This window comes from Lepisosteus platostomus, chromosome 16 (genome assembly GCF_059453375.1).
Source record: "Lepisosteus platostomus isolate fLepPlt1 chromosome 16, fLepPlt1.hap1, whole genome shotgun sequence".
Lineage (NCBI taxonomy): Eukaryota > Metazoa > Chordata > Actinopteri > Semionotiformes > Lepisosteidae > Lepisosteus > Lepisosteus platostomus.
The window spans coordinates 4,278,100-4,302,016 of NC_142626.1; the positions used below are offsets into that span (position 1 = coordinate 4,278,100).

At 41.1% G+C, this 23,917-nt stretch overlaps 1 long non-coding RNA gene and 1 gene segment (V, D, J or C); both read left to right on the forward strand.

Annotated features, from left to right (window-relative positions):
- Positions 1-2,519: 2,519 nt before the first annotated feature.
- On the forward strand, positions 2,520-11,677 carry LOC148646742 (uncharacterized). The gene is made up of 2 exons (XR_015927532.1): positions 2,520-2,601; positions 11,006-11,677. It is a non-coding gene; the product is annotated as an uncharacterized LOC148646742 (long non-coding RNA).
- A 3,243-nt stretch (positions 11,678-14,920) lies between these two features.
- On the forward strand, positions 14,921-16,408 carry LOC148646743 (immunoglobulin kappa variable 3-11-like). The segment is given in 2 exon segments: positions 14,921-15,269; positions 15,424-16,408. Coding segments are annotated over 2 exon segments (477 nt in total).
- The last annotated feature ends 7,509 nt before the right edge of the window (positions 16,409-23,917 follow it).

The following is a 23,917-nucleotide window of genomic DNA, read 5'->3' on the forward strand; positions in this document are numbered from 1 at the left end:
AGGGTTCTCATTGACAACATCAACATACAGTATCAATACCACAGGGCTGCTACATTTCTGTTTCTTCATGGCCTGAGTGGGTTCCAGCCTATCAGTCTTCTTCCTCTCCTCTCCAGCTCTATCAGGCTTATCTCCTTGTCTCCTGTCCCCTCTCACACTGGGCGTATTTTATCTTCTTATAAAGATCAAAACTACCCACTTTTCACACAATATTACAGGGCAGTAATGAAAAGCTTAACTGTGGCTATCTTTACCTGTACTCGTGAATGAAGAAATGGGACACTTTTACATCCCTGATTTCTTTTGAAAATTATTATATTATATTTGCACAAAGTCTATACATTTGTCAAATGACACTTTGCACAGTGACAATGCAATGAGAAATGCATTGCAATGAGAAGCAATAGAATTATTAATATTGCATCTGTATTGGCATAATATGGGAACATTTAGGTGGTCAGACGAGGCTCAAGACAGAGACGGAATTAAACTACAATGAATTTAGGATGTATGGAAACCAAATTTATTGAAGGACACTTGGACATCTTTGACTGCTCATGGATTTTTTTCTGGTTTGAATCCCACCTGTGGAAGGACTCAGAGTGTGTTCTCTCTCTTTTTGCATCTACTAAATGCTTTTTTGAAACATTCAAAACAAAACAACAAATAATTTCATCCCTTTTTCAAATCATGTGCAACTTTATTTCTTGGGGAAATATTTTAATACAGAGACAACAGCAGGACAGATCTGGAGTGGGTCCTCCCTTGTCTTCAAAGTCTTTTGTATGTCTGCTCTTCCAGTGTGCCCACAACTTGTGACTCACTCATCTCACCAGTCCACTAGCAGCTACACTTGTTATGTTAGAGTGTTCCTCCTCTCCGGGGTCTCTTCAATCACACAGGGGTAGGAGGAAGGATTGTAACACCTGTAAAAATCCTTTGACTACACCCTGTCCCACACTGCAGAGAATAAAGACAGCACTGAGTCATTCAAAATGTTTTTCCAGGGCTGAGGGAAGAAAATACAAATAAATGATCACTATAACCACATAAAGTGGTTATTACCTCATGATGATTAATGATTATCATTCTATGTCATTTGAAAATACATTTCGGTGTTGGACTTTATTGATATTCCATCCATCAATTTTCTAGCCGCTTGATCCCATTCGTGGTCATGAGGGAGCCAGAGTCTATCCCAGACAGCAAACAGCACAGGGCAGGATACACCCTGTACAGTACGTGACAGCAGTCCACCACACGGCAGACACAGAAACAAACATGGTCATTGTCAAACCACTTTCCCAGAAGCCAATAAGCCTGGTATGTCCTTTAGACTGTGGGATGAAACTAAAGCACCAGGGGAAAACTCACTTGAACCAGGTGAAATCATATAAACACCATGCAGAGAGCACCACAGGAATTCAACCCAGTGCTCAAGTGCTGTGAGGCAGCGATAGTAGCTACTGTGTCAACTGTTTTTATCTGCAATAAGTAAAAGAAAATCTGTGGTGCAGACTGAACTTTCACTCTGCAAGCAGATCATAACTCTTTTTGTCATATAGATATGTATCAAATAAGGTTGTTTTCATACTTCAGAAAAAACTCCTTGCTCTAAGCAACTGCTATAATAACAGCCTATGGTTTACTGACCAAGGAAACCAATTTGCATAGAAGAGACTCATCTCTGCGCAGGGTATAATTTAATCTTTTGTATAATATATTTTTTATATTATAATTATAATTATAAAATATATATATTTTTATAATTTAATTTAATCTTTGTCTGTGTATTTACTTAAACATAGTTTTTATTTATTTGTGATGAAGTATTTACAGTAGCTTTAACCATATTATGTAAACAAGATTCATAAAAAAGTATAAAATAGCTAAAAGAAGTTTTAGCATTCTAGTTTTTAAATTCTCTGTTTAGCGAGGTAGCTTGGACATGGTGACATCATCGCCCTCCCTGCACATAGCAGGGACATCAGCCATGTGTTTAACTGGAGCAATCTGGGTGAAGTGCATTCTAAAAGGGCACAACAGGGGCAGCAGTGGTCTAGCTGAGATTTCAACTTACAGCCTTCTAATCAGCTAATTGAATCCAAGAAAGCAAGATGGGCCCACTAGCCTCCTCATTTGCAATCTTTCTTGTGTCTATGAGCAGCTTGTACCTTCTTTGATCATTTAATCTAAGCAGTCAAGACAAGCGTAAGATCCATTTTGGAACAGGATTGGTTTTTCAGGTGAAAAGTGTGGAGGAGATTTCGATAAATGTAATTTCATAGAAAATAAAGTCACTATCTGTTGTGTTCACTGGAGTGTTCATGCTAAACTGCTCCTCATGCTCTGTCACAACACACAGCACCAAGCCCGTGTTTCCAGCACTGACTGGCTACGAGTGCTGCTGAACCCAGGAAGACAATTTGCATAGAAGAGACACTTTGCATTGGCAGCACATGCTTCAGTGCTCTGGGAGTGTTTATAGCCCTGTGAGTTTAACACTTCACGACTGAGAGCTGCCCTTCATGGCAACAGAACCCACAGCAACAATGACCTTCATCACCATCTTCCTCTGGACACTCATCGTCTGCACTCAGAGTAAGATATTATTTCATTATTTATTTTTATTTTTTCAGGAGGATATAATTGAAATATAATACATTGAACATTGCAAAATATAATGCTGGCAATGAAAACAAACAATATAAATATAATGATGTTCTTATTATTTTCAGAATCCAGAGGACAGATTACTGTGACTCAGACTCCATCAGTGAAATCTGTAACTCCAGGACAGACAATTACTGTGAGCTGTAAGACCAGCACAGCAGTATACAGCTGCTATTCAAGCAATGACTGCCTATCCTGGTACCAACAGAAACCTGGAGAAGCTCCTAAACTCCTAATCTATTATGCAACTACCCGTCAGACTGGGATCCCAGAGCGTTTTAGTGGCAGTGGATCTGGGTCTGACTTCACTCTGACCATCACAGGAGTCCAGGCTGAAGATGCAGCAGATTATTACTGTCAGAGTTACCACAGTGGTGGTGTGTTCACACAATGTTACACAGCCGTACAAAAACCTCCCTCAGCACAGCGACTGCACTGCTGCAGCTGGGACCTACTGAGATGAAGACAATGACACAGAACACAGTTTACTGTAGGAAGCAACTGAACTGAGACAAAAGCTGAACTTCATTAACGATATAAGTTAAGATATAACGTTATTTTCTGTCCAAAAGGGTGGAAATTTGTCTTTGGCATCACCATACAAAACTAAAAAAACACAATACTCAACATAAAATAAATACACATTCAATACAAACAATAGTACTAGGCATGCAAAAGTATGTATTGTATACAGTACACACATCTTGCTCTGCCCATACTACACTACGATTATGTTCTGCATCGTGCCCTCGCCGCACCACCCCACCGGTTTGTCCCACAACGCCTGTGTATGAACCCAGGTCTCTGGCGCAACGCAACAGGGAACCAGCTGAGTGAGCTAAAGGAGACCTCCCTCAATCCCAGCCGGCCGAGGTCCGTGCTACGCGTAGGGAGGGCGATGACGTCACCGTGCTGAAACCAGCTCCGCTACCATTACACATATTCCCATAGCTCCATACAGGAAACAGTCACTGAGCTGTGTTTAATATACCAATTCCTCAGGGAACAGAGGATTTCTTGTAGACATTTTTCTTGGCCACAAGCTTTCTAAACCACCTCCCTGGAGGCAGCTCATGGAAATGGGAATGAAGAGGTCGGGAGGGCTCATGAAGGATAAGTTGAACTTTCTTATGAACTGCTGTATAATACAGCCATAACTAGGCTTTAATACTAGGTTTCAGATCTCCCTTGTGCTTCGCTTGTTTCCCCTGTCTCTGACCCAGACAGTTTCTACCTTGTCTGGATCCTCTCCTGTGCTACAGACCTTCTCACTTCACCTGACTATACTCCTTTTGTGTGTGCACATTGCTTCTTATCCTTGATATCCCATTTGCATGACCACAGCATGGTCACAGGACTGTTTCTCTGACTGTCTCCCACCTGCTTGCAGTCTACTGCCTGTTCGCCTGTCTGCCCTCCTGCTCACTCATCTGGCTGCCTGCATGTAGGATTCATCACCAGCCTAGACCACTGTGCTCCTTTCAGCTCAGTTATTACACAGGTTACAGGTTTGGACAGGTCTGTAATGGATTTGCACTGTGGGATTCTGTAATTGTATCCATTCTTCTTGACAGAGTTAATGAACCACACTTGTCAAGTCTCTCCATCACTTTGCTATCGAATTCAAGTCTGGGCTTTGACTGGGACTGGAACACTCAAGGTCATCCAGTCTCTTCTTGTCAAACCTCTTCAGTGTGGTTTTGGCCTTGTGGTTCATTTGGATCATTATTCACAACGAAGAGTGAATTTTTTGCCCATTGTTTAGATTAGTGAGTCAAACATGTTTTCCTGTAGGTTTTGCCAGTACTTTGCGTCATTCATTATATCACATGTACTGTATCAGCAGCCTTGGGCCCAACAGTGTCTGCTGGGCTGAACTCCAGGTTATGAAAGGTGTAAAAAAGGGAGTGTGGAAAGATAAATTAAGGTTAAAGACCAAATAACAATAAATCTTACAGTATGAAAGAGAAATGAAGGTTCAAGACCAAGTACAACAATAATGGGAGGGCAGAAAAAATAACACTTTGTTATTGCCTGAGCTTGGGATAACCTCAGTAAAACTGAGAAAATTTTGGGTTTATTGCAAAACCCCTTCTATTCATGATACCTCAAAGAGGATCTGCTACTGCTGTATACAGTATGTGCTGTATGAATTGTGTTTTATGCAAATGCTAATTGGTTACTCTGGAATGACAAAGAAATATAAGGTCAAAATAAGTAATACACCATAAAATACATACATACGCTATAGTTAGGATGGTCTGTGAATATGTTGGGTTTGTTTGTATTACAAGTATTTAATTTTGTGAGCTTTCCAAACCAAATTTCATGCAACTAGTTGTTATGGCAATTAAGTTTTGAGCTTGAACTTGAACTATACCATCTGTTATGGTCTAACTTCAATCAATCAGTCTACTTGCTCAGCATCCATACTCTTGAAGATAACTAAATATGGCATTACTATTGTTTGTGCAAATTGATATCATTGGATTCTGTGGTGAACATTCTAAAAGTGTCATGGGTCTTTAATAATCAGCAGCTCAAGAATTTGACTGAACACCTGTAACAGGGTTGTGGTTCTGAAATAACTCTGGTCCTGTGTTGACAGTGCGCCTTCTAGTGGTGACTAGCAGGACTTCTGGTGAGAAAACAACCACTGTGTCGCACACCCTATTAATAGGACAGCACCTCCAACAGCGCAGCTACTGAATTCCTGATACAGAGGAAGGTCTGCACACTCTTGCTCTACAAGCACCACTCACAGAAACACAATCATATTATTGGTTTCCCATTACAGTCCTGACCAAGGCCAGCCCTGCTTAGGTTCAGAGGTCGCAAGTTTAGCCAAACATTTTGGTGGTATTAAAGAAATATATTTATTGCACATTTCTGAACTGGACACAACTTATCAAAATGTTTATTTGAAACAACTTCCTTAATCAGTTAAATCAATTACCCTATATTGCAGTTAATTTAATTCTATCTGAGCTCATTACTGAAGCTGAATATACAGTTCTCTTTTTTTCCTGATGAACGGTACTGCACTCAATATAACTTCTTTCAGACCAACAGGTTATTCCCCCACATCTCTTTTTAACAGGAATCAGTTATCCAGGTGGATAATATTCCCAGGTCTCCATCACACTGAGGTGCTATTGAGGACATGAATTCAGCCTTTTCTCTGTTACTTTACTGGTTCCCCATCAAAGCATCTTTATAATACTAGAACTTCTTATAAAATGAGAATTGAAACTTAAAGTACATTTGTGGCAATGTATTTTCAGTATTAAATTTACAGTATGAAGATCAAGCTGTGATATGATAAGCTGTGTTTTTAGCATGTTAGAGATTAGTAACTCATCTTTGACTGGGATAAAATGAGCAAAACATTAACAGACATGAAACCCTAACAAGCCCCATCTGTTTTCACAGCTCAGATCTCATCTAACTGTCTATGACAGGATTTGTATACAGAAAGGAGCTTTGCATACCTGTGCCGCCTCACTGCTCCAAACCCTTTAAGACTCACAGTGTGGACCAGTCACTGTTCAGCCCTTTCAGAGTCACTGACACACAGGACAATGATGCCACTGATTCTACTGCTGGGGACACTGGGGCTCTTTGCTCAAGGTGAGGATTAAGAAATAAATCTTCTTTCATAATGTGTGATAAAGTAAATTTGATTTTCATGATTTTGTCTAAATATTTAACCTAATTTTTAAAAGTTCAGTGTGTAAAAACAGCAAACATTTATAACAAGCAAGTATTAATACTCTTTCTTTGCTTCCATTTCACCTCCAGAGTCCAGTGGGCAGATTGTTCTGACTCAGTCTCCAGCCCAGTCTGTTCTGCTAGGAAGCTCTGTCTCGATTAGCTGTACAGCCAGCAGCTCTGTTACCAGTGGTAGTTACAGCTACCTGAACTGGTACCTGCAGAAACCTGGTCAGGCTCCACAGCTCCTGGTTTATGGTGCAACAACCCGTCAGTCTGGGGTTCCTGATCGATTCACTGGCAGTGGGTCTGGAACAGCCTTTACACTGGCAATCACTGGAGTCCAGGCTGAAGATGCAGGAGATTATTACTGTCAGCAGGGTAGAAGCTTCCCTTTCACACAGTGATACACGTCTGTACAAAAACCTCCCTCAGCTCTACAGGAGCTGCTTTGGCTCATCAACAGGAACCACAGAGGACTGAGGCTGAGAACAGCTGCAGAGCTGTTGCAAGTGAACTGAGCACAACTAAGTTTGTACATATTATATATTAAACTTTTATCTTAATGTTATAGTCATTTTTTACCCAAATTACTTCTACATGAATCCACATTATTAAATGAAATTGAAAATGAAAAATAATGAATGATTTGTGCTTTGAACAACTACAGTAAGTAGATAATATGTTATTAATTCTTGATAAAATTTAAAAGTACATCTGTTTAGCATTTTAAACAATATTATATGTTGTTTATGTTTATTCCAATGATAACTTCCATCACTGAGAAGAGAAAGAAAAGGCTACTGTTCAGGCAGTAGAGTTAATTTCTTATTAACAAGTGGGGCTGCCTGTTCACAGGACACTGGATCTGTTAGAATGACAATCAGATGAATCAGGAGCCTGAAGACACTGAAGCTCTTGATGATTCTCCTTCTGGTGTGTTTATTGTCACATAGAAACACAATCATTGAAGACTGCAGTTTTCAACTCTGACCACAAGACAGAGACAGATCATCGATCCCTGTGCTGTTCAATAGTACATAGATAAAGCCAACAAAACACATTGCAGTTCATTGCAGATTGTTGGCATTTATCTCCTCTGTGCCAATGGTTGCCTTTCTTTCTAAGCACCTGAAGAAGGATTCCTGAAATGCCCTAAATTAAAATATTTTTAAATAATTAAACACAGTATAAAATATACCAAAAACTATTTTTAGGTGTAATATAAACACGTTTGCAAACTCTATAATGTATTTCATACACTTAATTCAATTGTGTTCATTTGAAAGTAATCAGTCATGCACTCCGTAACAGAAAGAAAGCTCAAACACAAGATCATAAAGCCCAGCTGATAAATCTGAAAGTCTGTGTGAAAAGGAACAGTGATGTTATTGACGTCCTCATCTCACACCTACAGTCTCTCACTGTCTCTACTGTCTGAGCTCATAGTGACCCTGTGTAATATCCCAGATCATCCTGAGCCCACAGTCCACACTCAGTCAATCAGAACAGTGTGTAGATGGGGTTTGATTGACATTGAAGAAAAATATTAGAGTAATGCAAGAATTTCATATTTATACTATTTTTAAACGACAGGGAAAATAAAAGTTTCATGCACATGTTCAAACATGAAAACAGAATTAACAAGTGAAAAACTGAAAGTTTTTTTTAAATCCATACTGTATTCTGTTACTTGTAGTCATTATAAGAAAGACACACTCTTATCCATATTTATTAATTTCACATAAAAGATAAAATTATCCAATTTTTTTCAGATATCGTGGCATCTGTTTCTAATATTGTCATGTTTATGAAATTAGGTCTTTCTGCAAATTAGGCAGTTTCCAGTATTCTGAATGCCTTTGTTTAGATACAACATGTCAATACAATAAGTAAAAACTATACAGGTACAGATAATACACAGAGTTTAATATATAGTCTATCATTGATTTACAGGACAAAAAGTGAAAAAAAATTAATATATATTTTCATGAGTTTCAGGTCTGTGATTTTAGTTTGGACTTTGGATTTTTGGTTTTTAATGCGTGAAATACATGATTACTTTCTTGCACTTGAAAATAACTGCTTTTTTTCCATATGTACCACAAAGCTTTCCTATTTACACGTATAAACGAATTGTATTAACTACAAGTAACGCTGTAGTATTACAAGGAACAGTATACTTCATGATATAGACCCTTTGTTGAATTCCAAGTAATGTGTCTAATTCTTGTTTTTTCAAGCATTTCTATTCATTGAGCTTAAAATTAACTCTGTTATAGGTGTAGGAAGTTAAATGTCAGTGAAACCTTCAAGGATGATATAGACAGTGAAATGTACTGAGGCATCATTATGCAGTCCTGTAAGGCAGTCATTGCTGAGAAGCAAATTTGGCTGTAAATACTGTTGTCAACATTCCTGGATACAGTATGTCTCCCTCAATGTGTACAGCAGGATGGTGTAATTGTGTTTATTCTTCCTGGTAAAACTGCTTCAGTCCTCACTTGGTCTGGGGATTGATTATGAACTTCAGCTGTCAAGCCTCTCCATCACTTTTCTATGGGATACAAGTCTGGGCTTTGACTGGGACTGGAACACTCAAGGACTCAGTCTCTTCCTGTCAGACCTCTTCAGTGTGGCTCTGCACTTGAGCTTCGGGTTATTGTGCTAATGAAAAGTTAATTTTCTACTCATTTTTAATTTATTGGGTGAGTCAAATATGATTTCCTCTAGAATTACACAGACTTTACTTAGTCCATTTCTACCCATACAAATGAGTTACTGTATCTATAGAGACTAGAATAATGTCAATGTGTGAACAATGACTCCTGGTTTAGACACAGAACAGCTTCACTGTAGCATTTCTAATCACTTCCCTCTTCCACACTGAGCAGCAGGAGAAGCAGGAGTCTTATACAGGGGTCTGGGTGATATGATGCACATTCCAGGACATAATGATGAATGTCACTATACTTAAAGAGAAAAGTATTCTTCTTCTGATCTGTGCCTCTTGAACGCTTCATCCCTAATTTGGTCCAAAACCTAATTCTTCTTGATTATTTGTCACACTGCTTTGACATTTATGACTTAACATCAAATATCTATTAAAGAGAAAGATATATTTATAAGGAAGTCAATCTGCTCCATTTTGATTACACACAGGGAGTGACCATGGCATAAATTTGGCTCACAAGCAACCTGGCAGAAATATAAAAGTAACATCAGCCACCAGTGTCTGAGCACCTTACAGTGGAAACATCTGCTGCCTCATTGTACCTCAACAGACAGCTCTGTTCGGTGATCTCACTGCAGGTGCCTGGTTGTCATATCTCCTCCCTCTCCAGTAGAATCAACACTAGAATTCCCTTTTCCTCTCAGATGTGGCCAACAGTGAATCTACAGGCTCTGGTTAAATTGCTTTGAGGTGTAACTCAGTCTTGTATTTATTTATTCTTACTGCCCTTTCAATCGCAGCTTAATCATACTGTACATATTGATGAGAATAGGACTCTGATGTATTCCAATAAAATTATAAATTTTACTGGGGCTCTTTGCCTAAGGCTTAGAAAGAAAGATGTTTCTTGTTTTCTGTGACTGAGATTGTTCTGAATATTGTACTAAAACTTATTGATAACGTAATGCAAAATTATAGTAAATGTTTTTTTTTAAGTGAAACCATACAGAAATGTTTATAACAAGCAATTATTAATAATCTCTTACTTACAGTATAACAGTATAACCATTCCCTCTCCAGAGTCCAGTGGACAGATTGTTCTGACTCAGTCTCCAGCTCAGTCTGTTCTCCCAGGAGAAACTGTCTCTATCAGCTGTACAGCCAGTCAGTCTGTTAGCAATGAGCTCAACTGGTACCTGCAAAAACCTGGCCAGGCTCCACAGCTCCTGGTTTATTGGGCAACAAACCATCAGTCTGGGATTCCTGATAGATTCACTGGCAGTTACTCTGGGACAGTCTTCACACTGAAAATCACTGGAGTCCAGGCTGAAGATGCAGGAGATTACTACTGTGGGCAGGATTGGAGCACTCCATTCACACAGTGATACATGTCTGTACAAAAACCTCCCTCAGCTCTACAGGAGCTGCTCTGGCTCATCAACAGTTCTGAGGCTGACAAGAACAGTTGAGCTGCTACAGGAGAACTGAACAAAACTGAATTTGTACATAATGTACAAATCTACAGTATAATATGTTATATTATATTTTTTACACATGACTTTTAAATGTACAGTATCTAAGTTAATAAATAGGGTGGCACAGTGGTTAGCACTGCTACCTTGATGTGCTAGGGCCCTGGCTTCAGTTCTGGACTTGGGTTGCTCTCTGTGTGGAGTTTTTACTGTATGTCCTCGCTGTGTTTGTGTGGGTTTCCTCCAGGTGCTCTGGTTTCTGACCACAGTCTAAATGCATAGTAAGTTCTATGCATGGTGAGTCATTAAATTAGTATAACATAATACAGGGATACTTGTAATTTGTACAAATTTAATTTTAAATGTTTCAAACCCTGCTTTTTTTTTTACAAAACACAATTCTGTTCTAGGCCTCTCAGATATGTTTTATCTTAATACAATTATTTTGTTAGTAATGTGCAAATATTTGTTTCAGGTTCCAGCGGCCAGATCACTGTGACTCAGACTCCATCAGTGACATCTGTTCTCCCAGCACAGACAGTCACTGTGGGCTGCAAGATCAGCAGTTCTGTGAGCAGCAGCGGTTGTTATTGTGGTAGTTCATGGAGCCACTGTCTTGCTTGGTACTATCAGAAACCCGGAGAAGCTCCTAAACTTCTGATCTGTGGAGCAACAATCCGTCAGTCTGGGATCCCAGAACGTTTCAGTGGCAGTGGATCTGGGACTGACTTCACTCTGACCATTACAGGAGTCCAGGCTGAAGATACAGGAGATTATTACTGTCAGAGTTACCACAGTGGTGATGTGTTCACACAGTGTTACACAGCCGTACAAAAACCTCCCTCAGCTCTACAGGAGCTGCTCTGGCTCATCAACAGGAACCACAGAAGACTGAGACTGAGAACAGCTGCAGAACTCCTTCAATCACACTGAATAGGGTTGAGTTTGTACATCATTTATACTGTAAATATTAGGTAAAAACCATAATCCTCTTAATGCTATTTAACTTATCTTTTGAAAAAAAAGAAGTAACCTGTAGATGTATTTATTAATTTTGTTCCTCACAAACCCTGTTCAGTGGCAAATACTGTTTGCTCGATCATAGCCTTTTCAACAAAAAAATAAACTAAGGCGTCCTTTACTAATACTAATAACTCTTCCCTAGTAAAAATAAGCTCTTCAGTAAGAGCCACTGAAATTCCATTTTATACTTTAAATGAAACAACCCTTACATTGCAACAAAGGTGCGGTTATTATTCTTAACATCATTCTGATATAAAATGCAAATACAGTATATGTTCCTTACTTCAAAGTTACATTACTTTCCTGTTTTAAGTATCCAATATTTTTTTTTAATTAAAACAATGAAGGTAATTGAACCTGGGTGAATCTCTAAGTATAGTTACATTACTCATCACCAAAATAACATTGGGAATATTTGGGTTTCCACTGACCTGGGTCTTGATTAACACACCAATTGTCTTGCAACTGCTGTGTACAAACACTTGAATGGCAGCAGTAAACACCAGGAACTTAAAACAAGTTTAAGTTTATACTGTTGTATAGGAATATAGGAATATTTGAAGATATCAAAGGAAATGCATTGTAGGCATGGGTTTTAATGAAGGTGACGAGATATATAGAACATATAACAGCAAATGTGTATTTGTTATGGCAGAGCTGGGTGATCTCACATCATACAGAACATCCTTCTTCTCCAGCCTCACCAGAGCAGGAAATGACACAAAACAGACTCAACACTACAAAGACATACTACACATGTGAGGAAGAAACAGTACAGTCATCTGGAACTGCAACATAAAAGAATGGTGAACACAGAATTTTTCATAACTGAAACAGGTTCTTATTTAAAATGTGACAAACTAGTAGCAAGAGACAGTAATGGCATTAAAAAACATTCTAAGTGAAAATAATGTTGAAACAAGAAAATACTCTAAGTTTATACAGTACAAAAGACAAAGTTAAAGTACTTTAAAATGGCAAAATTAAAACTGAAAAATTTGCTTTTTAGCAAAACAGAAGCAGTTTTTCAGTCCAGTTTCCCTTTTCCTTTAGCTGAAGCTGGCTGCTAGATTTTTCTGGGCTCCATAAACAGTACAATAGTGAAAATGTCTGGAGAATGCCAGATAATACTGTTAAGGGCACAGGTGCTAGACCAAAAGTGCAATCACAAGCCTGAGGCTCTTCATTCTGGTTTCAGATCAAAGTACAGTCCTGACACAAACATGCTCAAGGGAGAGACACCAACTCAGAGTGGCCATAAGGTGGAGCAACTTCCCCATTTTTTTAACCAGAAACAGTAACAAATAGCTCTTCTCTTCACAGTGTCCTCAGTGACAGATAGTCAACAGTCTATGAGGGCCTGTTACAGGGGTAAAGGGGCCTTTGCACCCTTTAAGGTGCCTGGTGGTGCAGTCAGTAAGCTACTGTACAAAGCTAACATTTAAAAGAAGTTCCTACATTTAGGGCTCATCATCCTTGACATATTAATATTAAAATTCTTCTTGTTAAATAACATTAGAATTTTTGTTTTTGTAAATATTGTTAAGGCTGAGGTAGATGGCAATTGAGGTGTCTAAGAATCTAGATAAAGTGTGTAACAACTGGCAGTGTAAACATTTCCAGCTTCAAATCAGGAGAAATGTTTGCTGAGGTGTAGAGAGTCCGGATTCTGTGATCAAAGCAGTCATAAAGTTTACCTTGGTTTACCTTAATTAAGGTCTCAGTAAATACTTAAGTGTCAATCAGAAGTCCAGAAAGATACTATATAAGATCAGATCAAGAGAAGGACAGAAAAGATGAAGAAGGAAAAGTAGGGCACTACAAGAAAGAGAAAATCGGAGCAGACAGAACTGGAAGATTGTACCAGGCAAGAGTCCTTACTTCAAGATCATCTGAAAAGTCTCAATTGAAGCTCGATAACTGAATCATGCAGAGCTTGTTATTCTGTAGCTTTTAGAAAACTTTGTCTCTCGGCAGCTTATCTCTCCTTTGGCCTCTGTACGCATTATTAAAAAGCCAAGTATTCAGTAGCAGCTTGAGGTTTTCTGGGTAGTCTAGATGTAGGCCTTGTCTGTATACTTGTAAATACAGTAACCCGTGTGTTGTACTGTGTGTTTATATTGTGTGTAGTGTGCTGTTTGTATTGTCATTGTAAACAAATATGTGTTTAACCCACTGTGCCTGTTATTACTCTTTTCACCAAAGCTGTGTCAGAGAACAAATAATTCATGTGCCTCTATTTATACCAGCAACTCTTGAAGAAAGCTCTCTAAAAGCAGGAAACACAACTGGTGCTACAAGAGGGTGTTTGGGTCTTAGATGTTTTGTTTTCTCTAGTGCTTTCTGTAAGGGTTCTTCACCTGTTAGCCAGCCCTGTTGTTCTTTAAGGACACCATCCCCTTGTCCAGTGTGTGATGGTAGAGTAGCTTCTGGTGAAATATTGTGTCTAAAACACATTGAATGAAGCCAGATACACTGTGTACTTTATTCACAGTGAAAACAGAACACAGGAGAGGAATCAGGACTGATTGAAAATTCAAAATCCCAAAGGGGTCTTATAAGATACCCTCTGTCCAGATCAACACCTGGGTCAAGGCTGGATTTGGGGAAAGCAATACGAACCCTTACAAAAAGGACTGATTGAAAATTCAAAATCCCAGAGGGGTCTTATCAGATACCCTCTGTCAAGATCAACACCTGGGTCAAGGCTGGATTTGGGGAAAGCAATACGAGTGGAAAGAGTATTTCCATTCAAGAACAGGAGGCATCTATGCGTGAAACAAGCTATCATGGCAATAATGGTGAAGACAATTCTATTAAACTCTGATAATCAAAAATCACCAATTAATTTGGTTATCCCTTTCAAAGCAGTCCATTGATCCAGCCAAGCATTAATCGTTCTTGTGTCTTTTAACAATTTTTACTTTCCTTGACCATTTTATCTAAGTCATGACAAGCATGAGCTCCATTCTGAAACACAATGTATGGGAATGATATTTCAGGCTGCATTTTCAGGTGAAAAGACAATTTGTAGAGTGGAGGTTTCAGTAAATTTATTTTCCTAAGAATTAAAATAATTTGGTTCCACCAGAGGGCTCACTCCCCCAGAGTCTCTCCCTGAAGTCAAGCTGTCCTGTTCCATGTCTCTCTCTCCAGCCCCACACACAAAGTGATGGAACTGAGGAGGGACTTAATCACCTGTGTCACTGAACATTAAGAAGAGGTTAAATGATGTCTTACATTGGAAACTTACATTCTGAGCTTTAATCCTTCAGTCCTGCTGTGTCTGAACACACAAGGCCAGGTGCTGCTTTAACCAGACTCTCCACACTCCACTCCACTACAGCTGTGTTGAGTGGAATAAGGGCTCAGCTGATTGTGTCTCATCCTCTGCTCCTTATAAAGCTGTTCTCTGTCTAGTCCTCCTGTCCTGGGAGTGTTCATGCTAAACTGCTCCTCTTGCTCTGTCACAACACACAGCACCAAGCCTGTGTTTCCAGCACTGACTAGCTACAAGTACTGCTGAACCCAGGAAAACAATTTGCATAGAAGAGACACTTTGCATTGGCAGCACATGCTTCAGTGCTCTGGGAGTGTTTATAGCCCTGTGAGTTTAACACTTCATGACTGAGAGCTGCCCTTTATGGCAACAGAACCCACAACCACAATGACCTTCATCACCATCTTCCTCTGGACGCTCCTCATCGCTGCTCAGGGTGGGAAAGATTCCTTTTCAATACCTATTTTGTATTTACTGTGAAAAGGAGTATTTTGTGTAAGGCCGGAGAACAAGACATCATTTAAAAGCTGAAAAATTGTTTATTTCAAACGTGTTATCAAGTTTGTCTTTGTTTATTTGTCTTTTTCCAGAGTCCAGCGGACAGGTTACTGTGACTCAGACTCCAATGATATCTGCCCAGAACGGAGAGAGAGTTACTATCACATGCAAAACCAGTCCTGCAGTTTATAATAACAAATACTTAGCCTGGTACTACCACAAACCTGGAGAAGCACCGAAACTCCTTATTTATCAGGCAAATAGACGTGAGACTGGGATCCCAGAGCGTTTCAGTGGCAGTGGATCTGGGACGGACTTCACTCTGACCATCACAGGAGTCCAGGCTGAAGATACAGCAGATTATTACTGTCAGAGTGAACACTACCTCAGCGGGAAATGGGTGCTCACACAGTGTTACACAGCCATACAAAAACCTCCCTCAGCAGAACTGCACAGTGACTGCACTGCTGCAGCTGGGACCTCCTGCAGGGGCTGAGGGTGAAGGCAAAGACACAGGACCCAGCAAGAGGAGGAGCTCAGCTGCACTCAGACACTGAGCTTCCGCAACAAAGTTACTAAAATGCAAGCAAAACACAATCAACATAATGATGAATCAAACACAAATTCCACTACATGAAAGATGGTTAAAGAATATCATCCGTGGTCTGACCCTTAATTGTACTGTGTAAAGGAAGAAAGGTTAAAACATCGCTTCAGACCGCAAGACCCTGCAATGAATTGTGGAAACAGCTGAAAAGATCATTGGAGCCTCCTCCCCTTCCATTTCTGTTACCTATCACAAACACTGCTGACACAGAGCCTCCATTGTAGTAGATGACCTATCCCACCTCTCCCATAAACTCTTTGACCTCCTACCATCTGGAAAAAGATATCACAGTGTACAGGCTAGCTCCACCAGACTCTGTAACAGCTTTTTAACCACAGGCTGTCTGGCTTGTCTCTGGGTAAAGGCCAGAGTAAAGGTAACACCCCTACTCTTTTCGAGAAACACATGACCACAGAGAGTCAGGACCTCGGTTTTACATCTCCTCCGAAGGACGGCACCTGTTTTACAGTCTAGTGTCCTCATCACTATACTAGGACATTAGGACACACACAGACCGCAGGGTGAGCACCCCCTACTGGCCCCACTAACACCTGTTTCAGCAGCAGCCTCGGCTTTCTTAGGAATCTCCCCTACAGGTACTGGCCAGGCTCACACCTGCTCAGTCTCCAGTGGGGCTACTAGCAGTGAGCTGCAGGGTGATATAGCTGCTAGAGTGTAACTTTACTGTTCTGCTACCCCATAAGACTTTACAGGTTAAAGATTAGAAGTACAGGGGCGGTAGCTGTAGCTCTTTATAAATGTCCAAATCCAGATCCAGCTCCGATCCCAACTCACTATGCGGGAATGAGCTGTGATATTTGATCTCCTTCTCTGCGGTGTTACTCTTTCTCTCTGTACTGCAGGCACCTCTCCTTCACTGGGCTGTATTCTAGTCCACTGGAATGACCAGGGCATCACAGAATTGTATAGACGGGGGGGGGGGGGGTGTTTGTCTGTGATCATCTCTACACAACGATTCCTCATCCCCCTCTGTCTAAATTAACTTTGTTAATTGTCTTCTCTCTTCTGTTTAGACCTGTCCATCAGTGTATAATAATGATTCGGGAAGAGATAAATGTTTTTCTTTCTGTGCAGAGACAGTTTCAGCTGTGGAGCCTTCTTCAGGTGTGGGTGGAGCTGTCTTCACACGTGAAGAAGACTCCACAGCCGAAACGTTGTGTCTCTTTTCTTCTCCTTTCAGCATGCAATCTTTACCTCTTCATTTTTAGCTTAGCCCTACTGATGCAACTTCCTACTTGAACTCATAATAATTATATCGCCAGCAGCCATATCACCCTGCAGCTCACAACTGGTAACCCACTGAAGATAAGCAGGTATGAGCCTGGTCAGTACCTGGATGGGAGACCTCCTGGGAAAAACTGAGGTTGCTGCTGGAAGAGGTGTTAGTTAGGCCAGCAGGGGTCCCTCACCCTGCAGTCTATGTGGGTCCTAATGCCCCAGTATAGTGACAGGGACTCTATACTGTAAACAGGTGCTGTCCTTTGGATGAGATGTAACATAGAGGTCCTGACTCTGTGTGGTCGTTAAAAATCCCAGGGCATTTCTCGAAAAGAGTAGGGGTGTAACCCCGGTGTCCTGGCCAAATTTCCCATTGGCCCTTACCAGTCATGGCCTCCTAATAATCCCCATCTATGAATTGGATTCATTACTTTGCTCTACTCCACACTAAAAGCTGATGTGTGGTGAGCGGTCTGGCGCGCTATGGCTGCTGTTGCATCATCCAAGTGGGTACTGTCACAGCCCAGCTAGTGAGGACTCTGCTAATGTCTGGTTTCCACAGCACTGCTGCTGTTGTTCAAACCCCCAGGATATATTCACAAGCCATGAGGCTCTGAAGACCACCAGCAGCGAACACAACCCACTGTTTCTAACATTCATCACAGTGAAATCTTCATGTGCCGTTAGAATGACACTTTTCTCAGCCCCGTCCTAAATTGACATTGTTAGCACTTACAGCTGTATTTTTAAAGAGGTGTAACTGGTATGAAATTAATTACATTCTTTTTCAACTTGAAAAAAAGTATATTTTGTGTATATTTTTAATTATTTTATATTCTGTGATTAATAGCGATGTAAAATATTGAAACACATACGGCCGACTACATTACATTACAAGTTGTGAACCCGAAAGCACTATAATATTTTTAAAATACATTCCCAGCTAAGCTTTTAAAATTAAAAAGATATACATGTGTTCACTGAATGTTCAAATTGGGCAAGCTTTTCATGATTTGTGTGATTACTCCACAGAAACACAGTCAGGTCTGTGTAAGTTGTTTAGCAGGGGAGCACATCATCCTGGTCCACGCGGAGATCGAGACGTCCAGGAAGTGCGCTGTGCGGGCGGCCCAGCATGTGAACGACAAAGGATCTGCCAAAGCCATTCTGCTTGTAAAGATGGAGCTTTAAAAAAGCCTGCAGGGCCTCTGGGCTCTTCTTTCCAAAGCACAGTGATCTCTACAGGCTGGGATGCTGTAAGCCCAGGCAGAGCCCCTCCAGAGATCAGAGCCTCACTAACAGTCATTCTCACATTTCCCTGGGCATGAAAATAAATCAGAGCAGTTTTCATTCCAGCTGAGCTCTGCTCCTCCAGCATGTGTTCATAACTTCATTGATATTCTTGCTTGTTCAGACTTTTATCACACTTTAGTTGTGCAGTGTCAGCACACAAATCTTTACACAGCCTGTTCTCAATTTGTCAACATTTTATTCTGATTGAACAGCTCCTACTAGTTGATCAATTGAAGATGAATGTCTGATGTGGTGTCAGACATGCCCACAGTGGGAGTGACATATTATGGATCACGCCCACTTTGGAGGCAGACAAGGTATCAGACATGCCCACAAAGAGGTTTTTCCTTCTACAGATCCAATTGGTTGCATTTCAGGCACCAGAGTGAAACTCCAAAGCATGTACAGATCTGAAACCTATGAGCTCCAGTATGTATAATTTTAAATATGATTGTATTTTATAAGAAACCAGGATGATACTCTATTTTCATGCCAGGACCTGCACAGAGCCTGTTCTGTACTGGATTTGAGGGGGAATGTAGTTTGAAAAATAATCTCATTAAAAGCAGGAAACACAACTGGTGCTACAAGTGGATATTTGGCTCTCTGATGGTTTTCAGGGTTTGCACAAGGAAGGTGAGTTCTTGAGATGGAAAATTGAATTGGCTTAGAAATGTACTGTACATTCAACGTACTTTTCTTTTTCACCGTTTTTGCAATTTTTTTATCACAGGAAAGTAAAATCACTTTGTGCCACCAGAGGGCAAACTCCCCCAGAGTTTCTACGTGAAATCACAGATGTCTTGTTCAATCTCTGGCTCTCCAGCCCCACCCACAAAGTAGTGGGATTGAGGAGGGATTTAATCACTGAACATTAAGCAGAAGTTAACTGAAGTCTTATAATGGCAACTTTCATTTTGAGCTTTAATGCTTCAGTCCTGCTGTGTCTGAACACACAGAGCCATGTGCTTTAACCAGACTCTCCACACTCAACTCCATCCCAGCTGTGTTGAGTGTAAGAAGGGCTCAGCTGATTGTGTCTCATCCTCTGCTCCTTATAAAGCTGCTCTCTGTCTAGTCCTGCTGTCCTGGGAGTGTTCATACTAAACTGCTCATCTTGCTCTGTCACAACACACAGCACCAAGCCTGTGTTTCCAGTACCGACTGGCTGCAAGTGCTGCTGAACGCAGGAAGACAATTTGCATAGAAGAGACACTTTGCATTGGCAGCACATGCTTCAGTGCTCTGGGAGTGTTTATAGCCCTGTGAGTTTAACACTTCATGACTGACAGCTGTCCTTCATGGTAACAGAACCCACTGCAACAATGACCCTCATCACCATCTTCATCTGGACAATCCTCATCTCTGTACAGGGTATACTTTAATACTTGTCTACATATTGACTTAAACATAATATGTTTAAAGTTTAAATGTTTTATATGTTTTAAATGTTTTACAGATATTTTTTGGCTTTCTGTATTCCTGTATTAATCATATTTTGTCTTGTTTTCAAAATCCATTGGACAGGTTACTGTGACTCAAACTCCAGCAGTGAAATCTGTTCTCTCTGGACAGACAGTCACTGTGAGCTGTCAGACCAGTCCTGCTGTGCATGGTAATGTATACCTAGCCTGGTACCAACAGAAAGCTGGAGAAGCCCCTAAACTCCTGATCTACGCAGCAACTAATCGGTATACTGGGATCCCAGAGCGTTTCAGTGGCAGTGGATCTGGGACTGACTTCACTCTGACCATCACAGGAGTCACAGGAGAAGATGCAGCAGATTATTACTGTCAGAGTCTCCACTACCTCAACAGTAAATATCTGTTCACACAGTGTTACACAGCCATACAAAAACCTCCCTCAGCAGCAACTGCTCACTGACTGTAGTGCTGCAGCTGGGCCCTCCTGCAGGTGCACTTACAAGTTTATTTTACTACCATAAGAGATCATTTAACACAGTCACAATATTCAAAGAACTGTGATTATATTATTTCTCATTTCAACCATTTTGAGTGTGAGGCTGTAGAGAGAGATGCTGATCACATCTGCCATCTCTGATATTCAAGGCATTTTATTTTTCTGCTCATTAAAAGTGTGTTCTCTGGTGATACCAAAAAGTCCATCCATTTTCTAACCACTTTACCCAGTACATGTGCACAAAGTCAAAGTAAACTTTAATGCCAAACAGTGCCTTTGTATTCTTATGAATTTTTGGCGGTGCGCTTGAAATAACAGAGATACAAAAAAGATAGATACAAGAAGAGAAAGAAAAATCATAAGTCTTGGTCTTTTCTGCCCACACTATTATATCAGTGCCGTGCTGCAGATTCCTCTAGGGAACTGGAGCTGCCTGCAGAGATCCACCTCCATCTTCCACTCCACTCCTGGTGTGAGGATCTTTGATGTCACCCTCCTCCTGCACTGTCCCACTTCCTGACCTCGCCTGACGAGCTCAACCTGCTGTGCTGCTGCTGGAGGACTATTTCCCTTTGCCTCCTGCTGCTTGGTCTCCAGCACCTCTGCCAGATTCCAGAGAACCTGGGCATATCGCCACCTGTATCGGCCCAGCGAGAAAGCCATCTTGTAGCCCGTCAGAATATGCTGGAGGCTTGTATTTGTCGCACTCTCACATAATGCGAATAAATGCTGGCACATTCCCACGAACCCTGTCAAACAGACTCCAGCCCGATCCAATTCCCAAAATACAACAATGCACAATCTAGTCATCCTATCACGTCTCTCGCTTCTCACCACACCTGCTATTTAAACCTCCTCAACCTTCACTTCAGCGCTTGGTATTAAACAGTTTACTGTTTTCCTGAGCTCTTCCCTTTCGAAACCTTTGCGATCCCTTTCTTCAAGCCTCCTGGATACAACACTGATTGCCAACCCAACTCCATCTTCGTCCCGCCCTACGGATTTGTTTGCAACCTCTCAACGCCTCCCTGGATAATGACACTGCCTGGCTACCCAACTCCGACTTCGCCTTGCCCTACTGGACTTGTTCGCTACCCGACCTGCATAGGGTTCTTCACACCGCTTGTTACAGTATTGAAGGGTACTGCAAAGATGGCAGGCCTCCTCTATCCCGTACCATCAATGGAGGTTCTTGGAGCAAGGCCAAATTTCATAGGCTGCCCAGATCAGGAAGCTGAAGCATGCTTGTGGGACTTTCCACATGTCCCTCCAGCTGATTTTCCAGTTCACCACAGTCTCCCACTTAGTCCTGCTCCCCTGTTGTCCATGTGACACCCTCCATCTCTCCTCTTCTATCTTTGTCGCTTCCATGACCACCATCTCCTTCTGTTCCTTCTCATTAGCTTAGGACCACAGGCGAAGTGCCTGCCCCCATCTGACTCCTGCTCAACCTGTTTGGACTGAGCCAACCACCTCCTGGTGTTGCAGCCTATTCACTGCCTTCCACATGTCATCGTGTGCCGTACAACTTCTCCCAGTATGCACTTGTGCATTGACACCTCTGTTATCTGGGCGCTGGACTCTCTTTGTTCTATGATTAACAAGCTTTTCTCCTGCTTCTGGCCTAGGCTGAAAGATTTTATAGGAAGCCGGAGAGTGTTCCTCCCAAAGAGTCCTTTCTCTGAAAGACATTGTGGGAGGCTTAGCCACTTACGGATGTAAGTTTTGGCCTTTACGTTCTTCTTTTGACTAGGTTGAGGTGATCTCACTCATCTTCAGTGGCCACATGAACCTCGGATACAGTGTAAATTAGTAGCACCATACCTTATATTTTCCAGGAAATCGGCTCTGATTGATTTTAGCCAGGCCATTTGAAAGCTGCTGAAGAACAGCATTTCCCGTCTTTCTGTCTGACATCTCTGCTGTAAAATATCTGCCTAGAAAATATTTTAAAAAGACTTAATAATAATTTAAAAAGAACTTTTAATGGAGACATGCTTCTGGTGAAATATTGTGGCTAAAACATGTTGAATGAAGCCAAATGCACCGCAGACATTATTCACAGTGAAAACAGAGAGCACAGGAGAGGAATCAGGATTAAAAATTCAAAATCCTGAAAGGGTCTAAGGTTATCAAATATCCTATGTCAAAATCAACACCCGGATCTTGTCTGGATCCCGGGAAAGTAATAGGAGAGGAAAGAGATTTTATGGAATTGAAAACAGGAAGTACTTCTTTACACACTGAAGTGTAGGTGTGTGGCACAAGCTGTCATAGCTGCAGTGTTGAAGGTGATTCTATTCAAGAAGAGGCTGGGCTGGAAGAACACCACTAATCATCAAAAATCACTAATTAGTTTGGCTGTCATTTTTAAGACTGCCATTGATCCATCCAAGCATTTTACTGCAGCAATCTGGGTGAAGTGCGTTCTAAAAGGGCACAACAACAGGAATTTCAACCCACAGCCTTCCAATTAGCTAACTGAAAATGAGAGAGCAAGATGGGCCCACTAGCTCCTTGTTTCTTGTATCATTGTATCTCTGAGCAGTTTGTACCTTCTTTGAGCATTTTGTCTAAGCAGACAAGACAAGCATGAGCTCCATGTTGAAACACAATGTATAGGAATCATTTTCTGGCTCCATTTTCAGGTGAAAAGACAATCTAGACAATCAGTCCTGCTGTGTCTGAACACACAGAGCCACATACTGCTTTAACCAGACTCTCAACACTTCACTCCATTCCAGCTGTGTTGAGTGGAATAAGGGCTCAGCTGGTTGTGTCTCATCCTCTGCTTCTTATTAAAGCTGCTCTCTGTATAGTGCTGCTATCCTGGGAGTCTTCATGATAAACTGCTCATCTTGTTCTGTCACAGCACACAGCACCAAGCCTGTATTTCCAGCACTGACTGGCTACAAGTGCTGCTGAAGACAATTTGTATAGAAGAGACACTTTGCATTGGCAGCATTACTGTGACTCAGACTCCAGATGTGAAATATTTTCTCAATGGACAAACAGTCACTGTCAGCTGTAAGACCAGTCCTGCAGTGTATACTGCTGGCTCTTATCACTATGAGATCACTTATCACTGTCCTGGTACCAACAGAAAGCTGGAGAAGTTCCTAAACTCTTAATCTATGCAGCAACTAACCGTTATACTGGGATCCCAGAGCATTTCAGTGGCAATGGATCTGAGTCCAGCCTGAAGATGCAGCAGTTTATTACTGTCAGAGTTGGCACTACACCAACAGTAAATATCTGTTCACACAGTGTTACACAGCCGTACAAAAACCTCCCTCAGCAGGACTACACAGCGACTGCATGGCTGCACCTGGTACCTCCTGCAGGTGCTGAGGGTGAAGACAAAGACACAGGACACAGTCTGAGGAGGAGCTCAGCTGCTCTCAGACAGTGAGCGTCAATGAAAAGATTAAAACATACTGTATAACACATCACCTCATCACTATCAATACTGATGAAGTACAGGCTAACTGACCACAGCGTGCCCATAGAGATTGGACACAGACAGA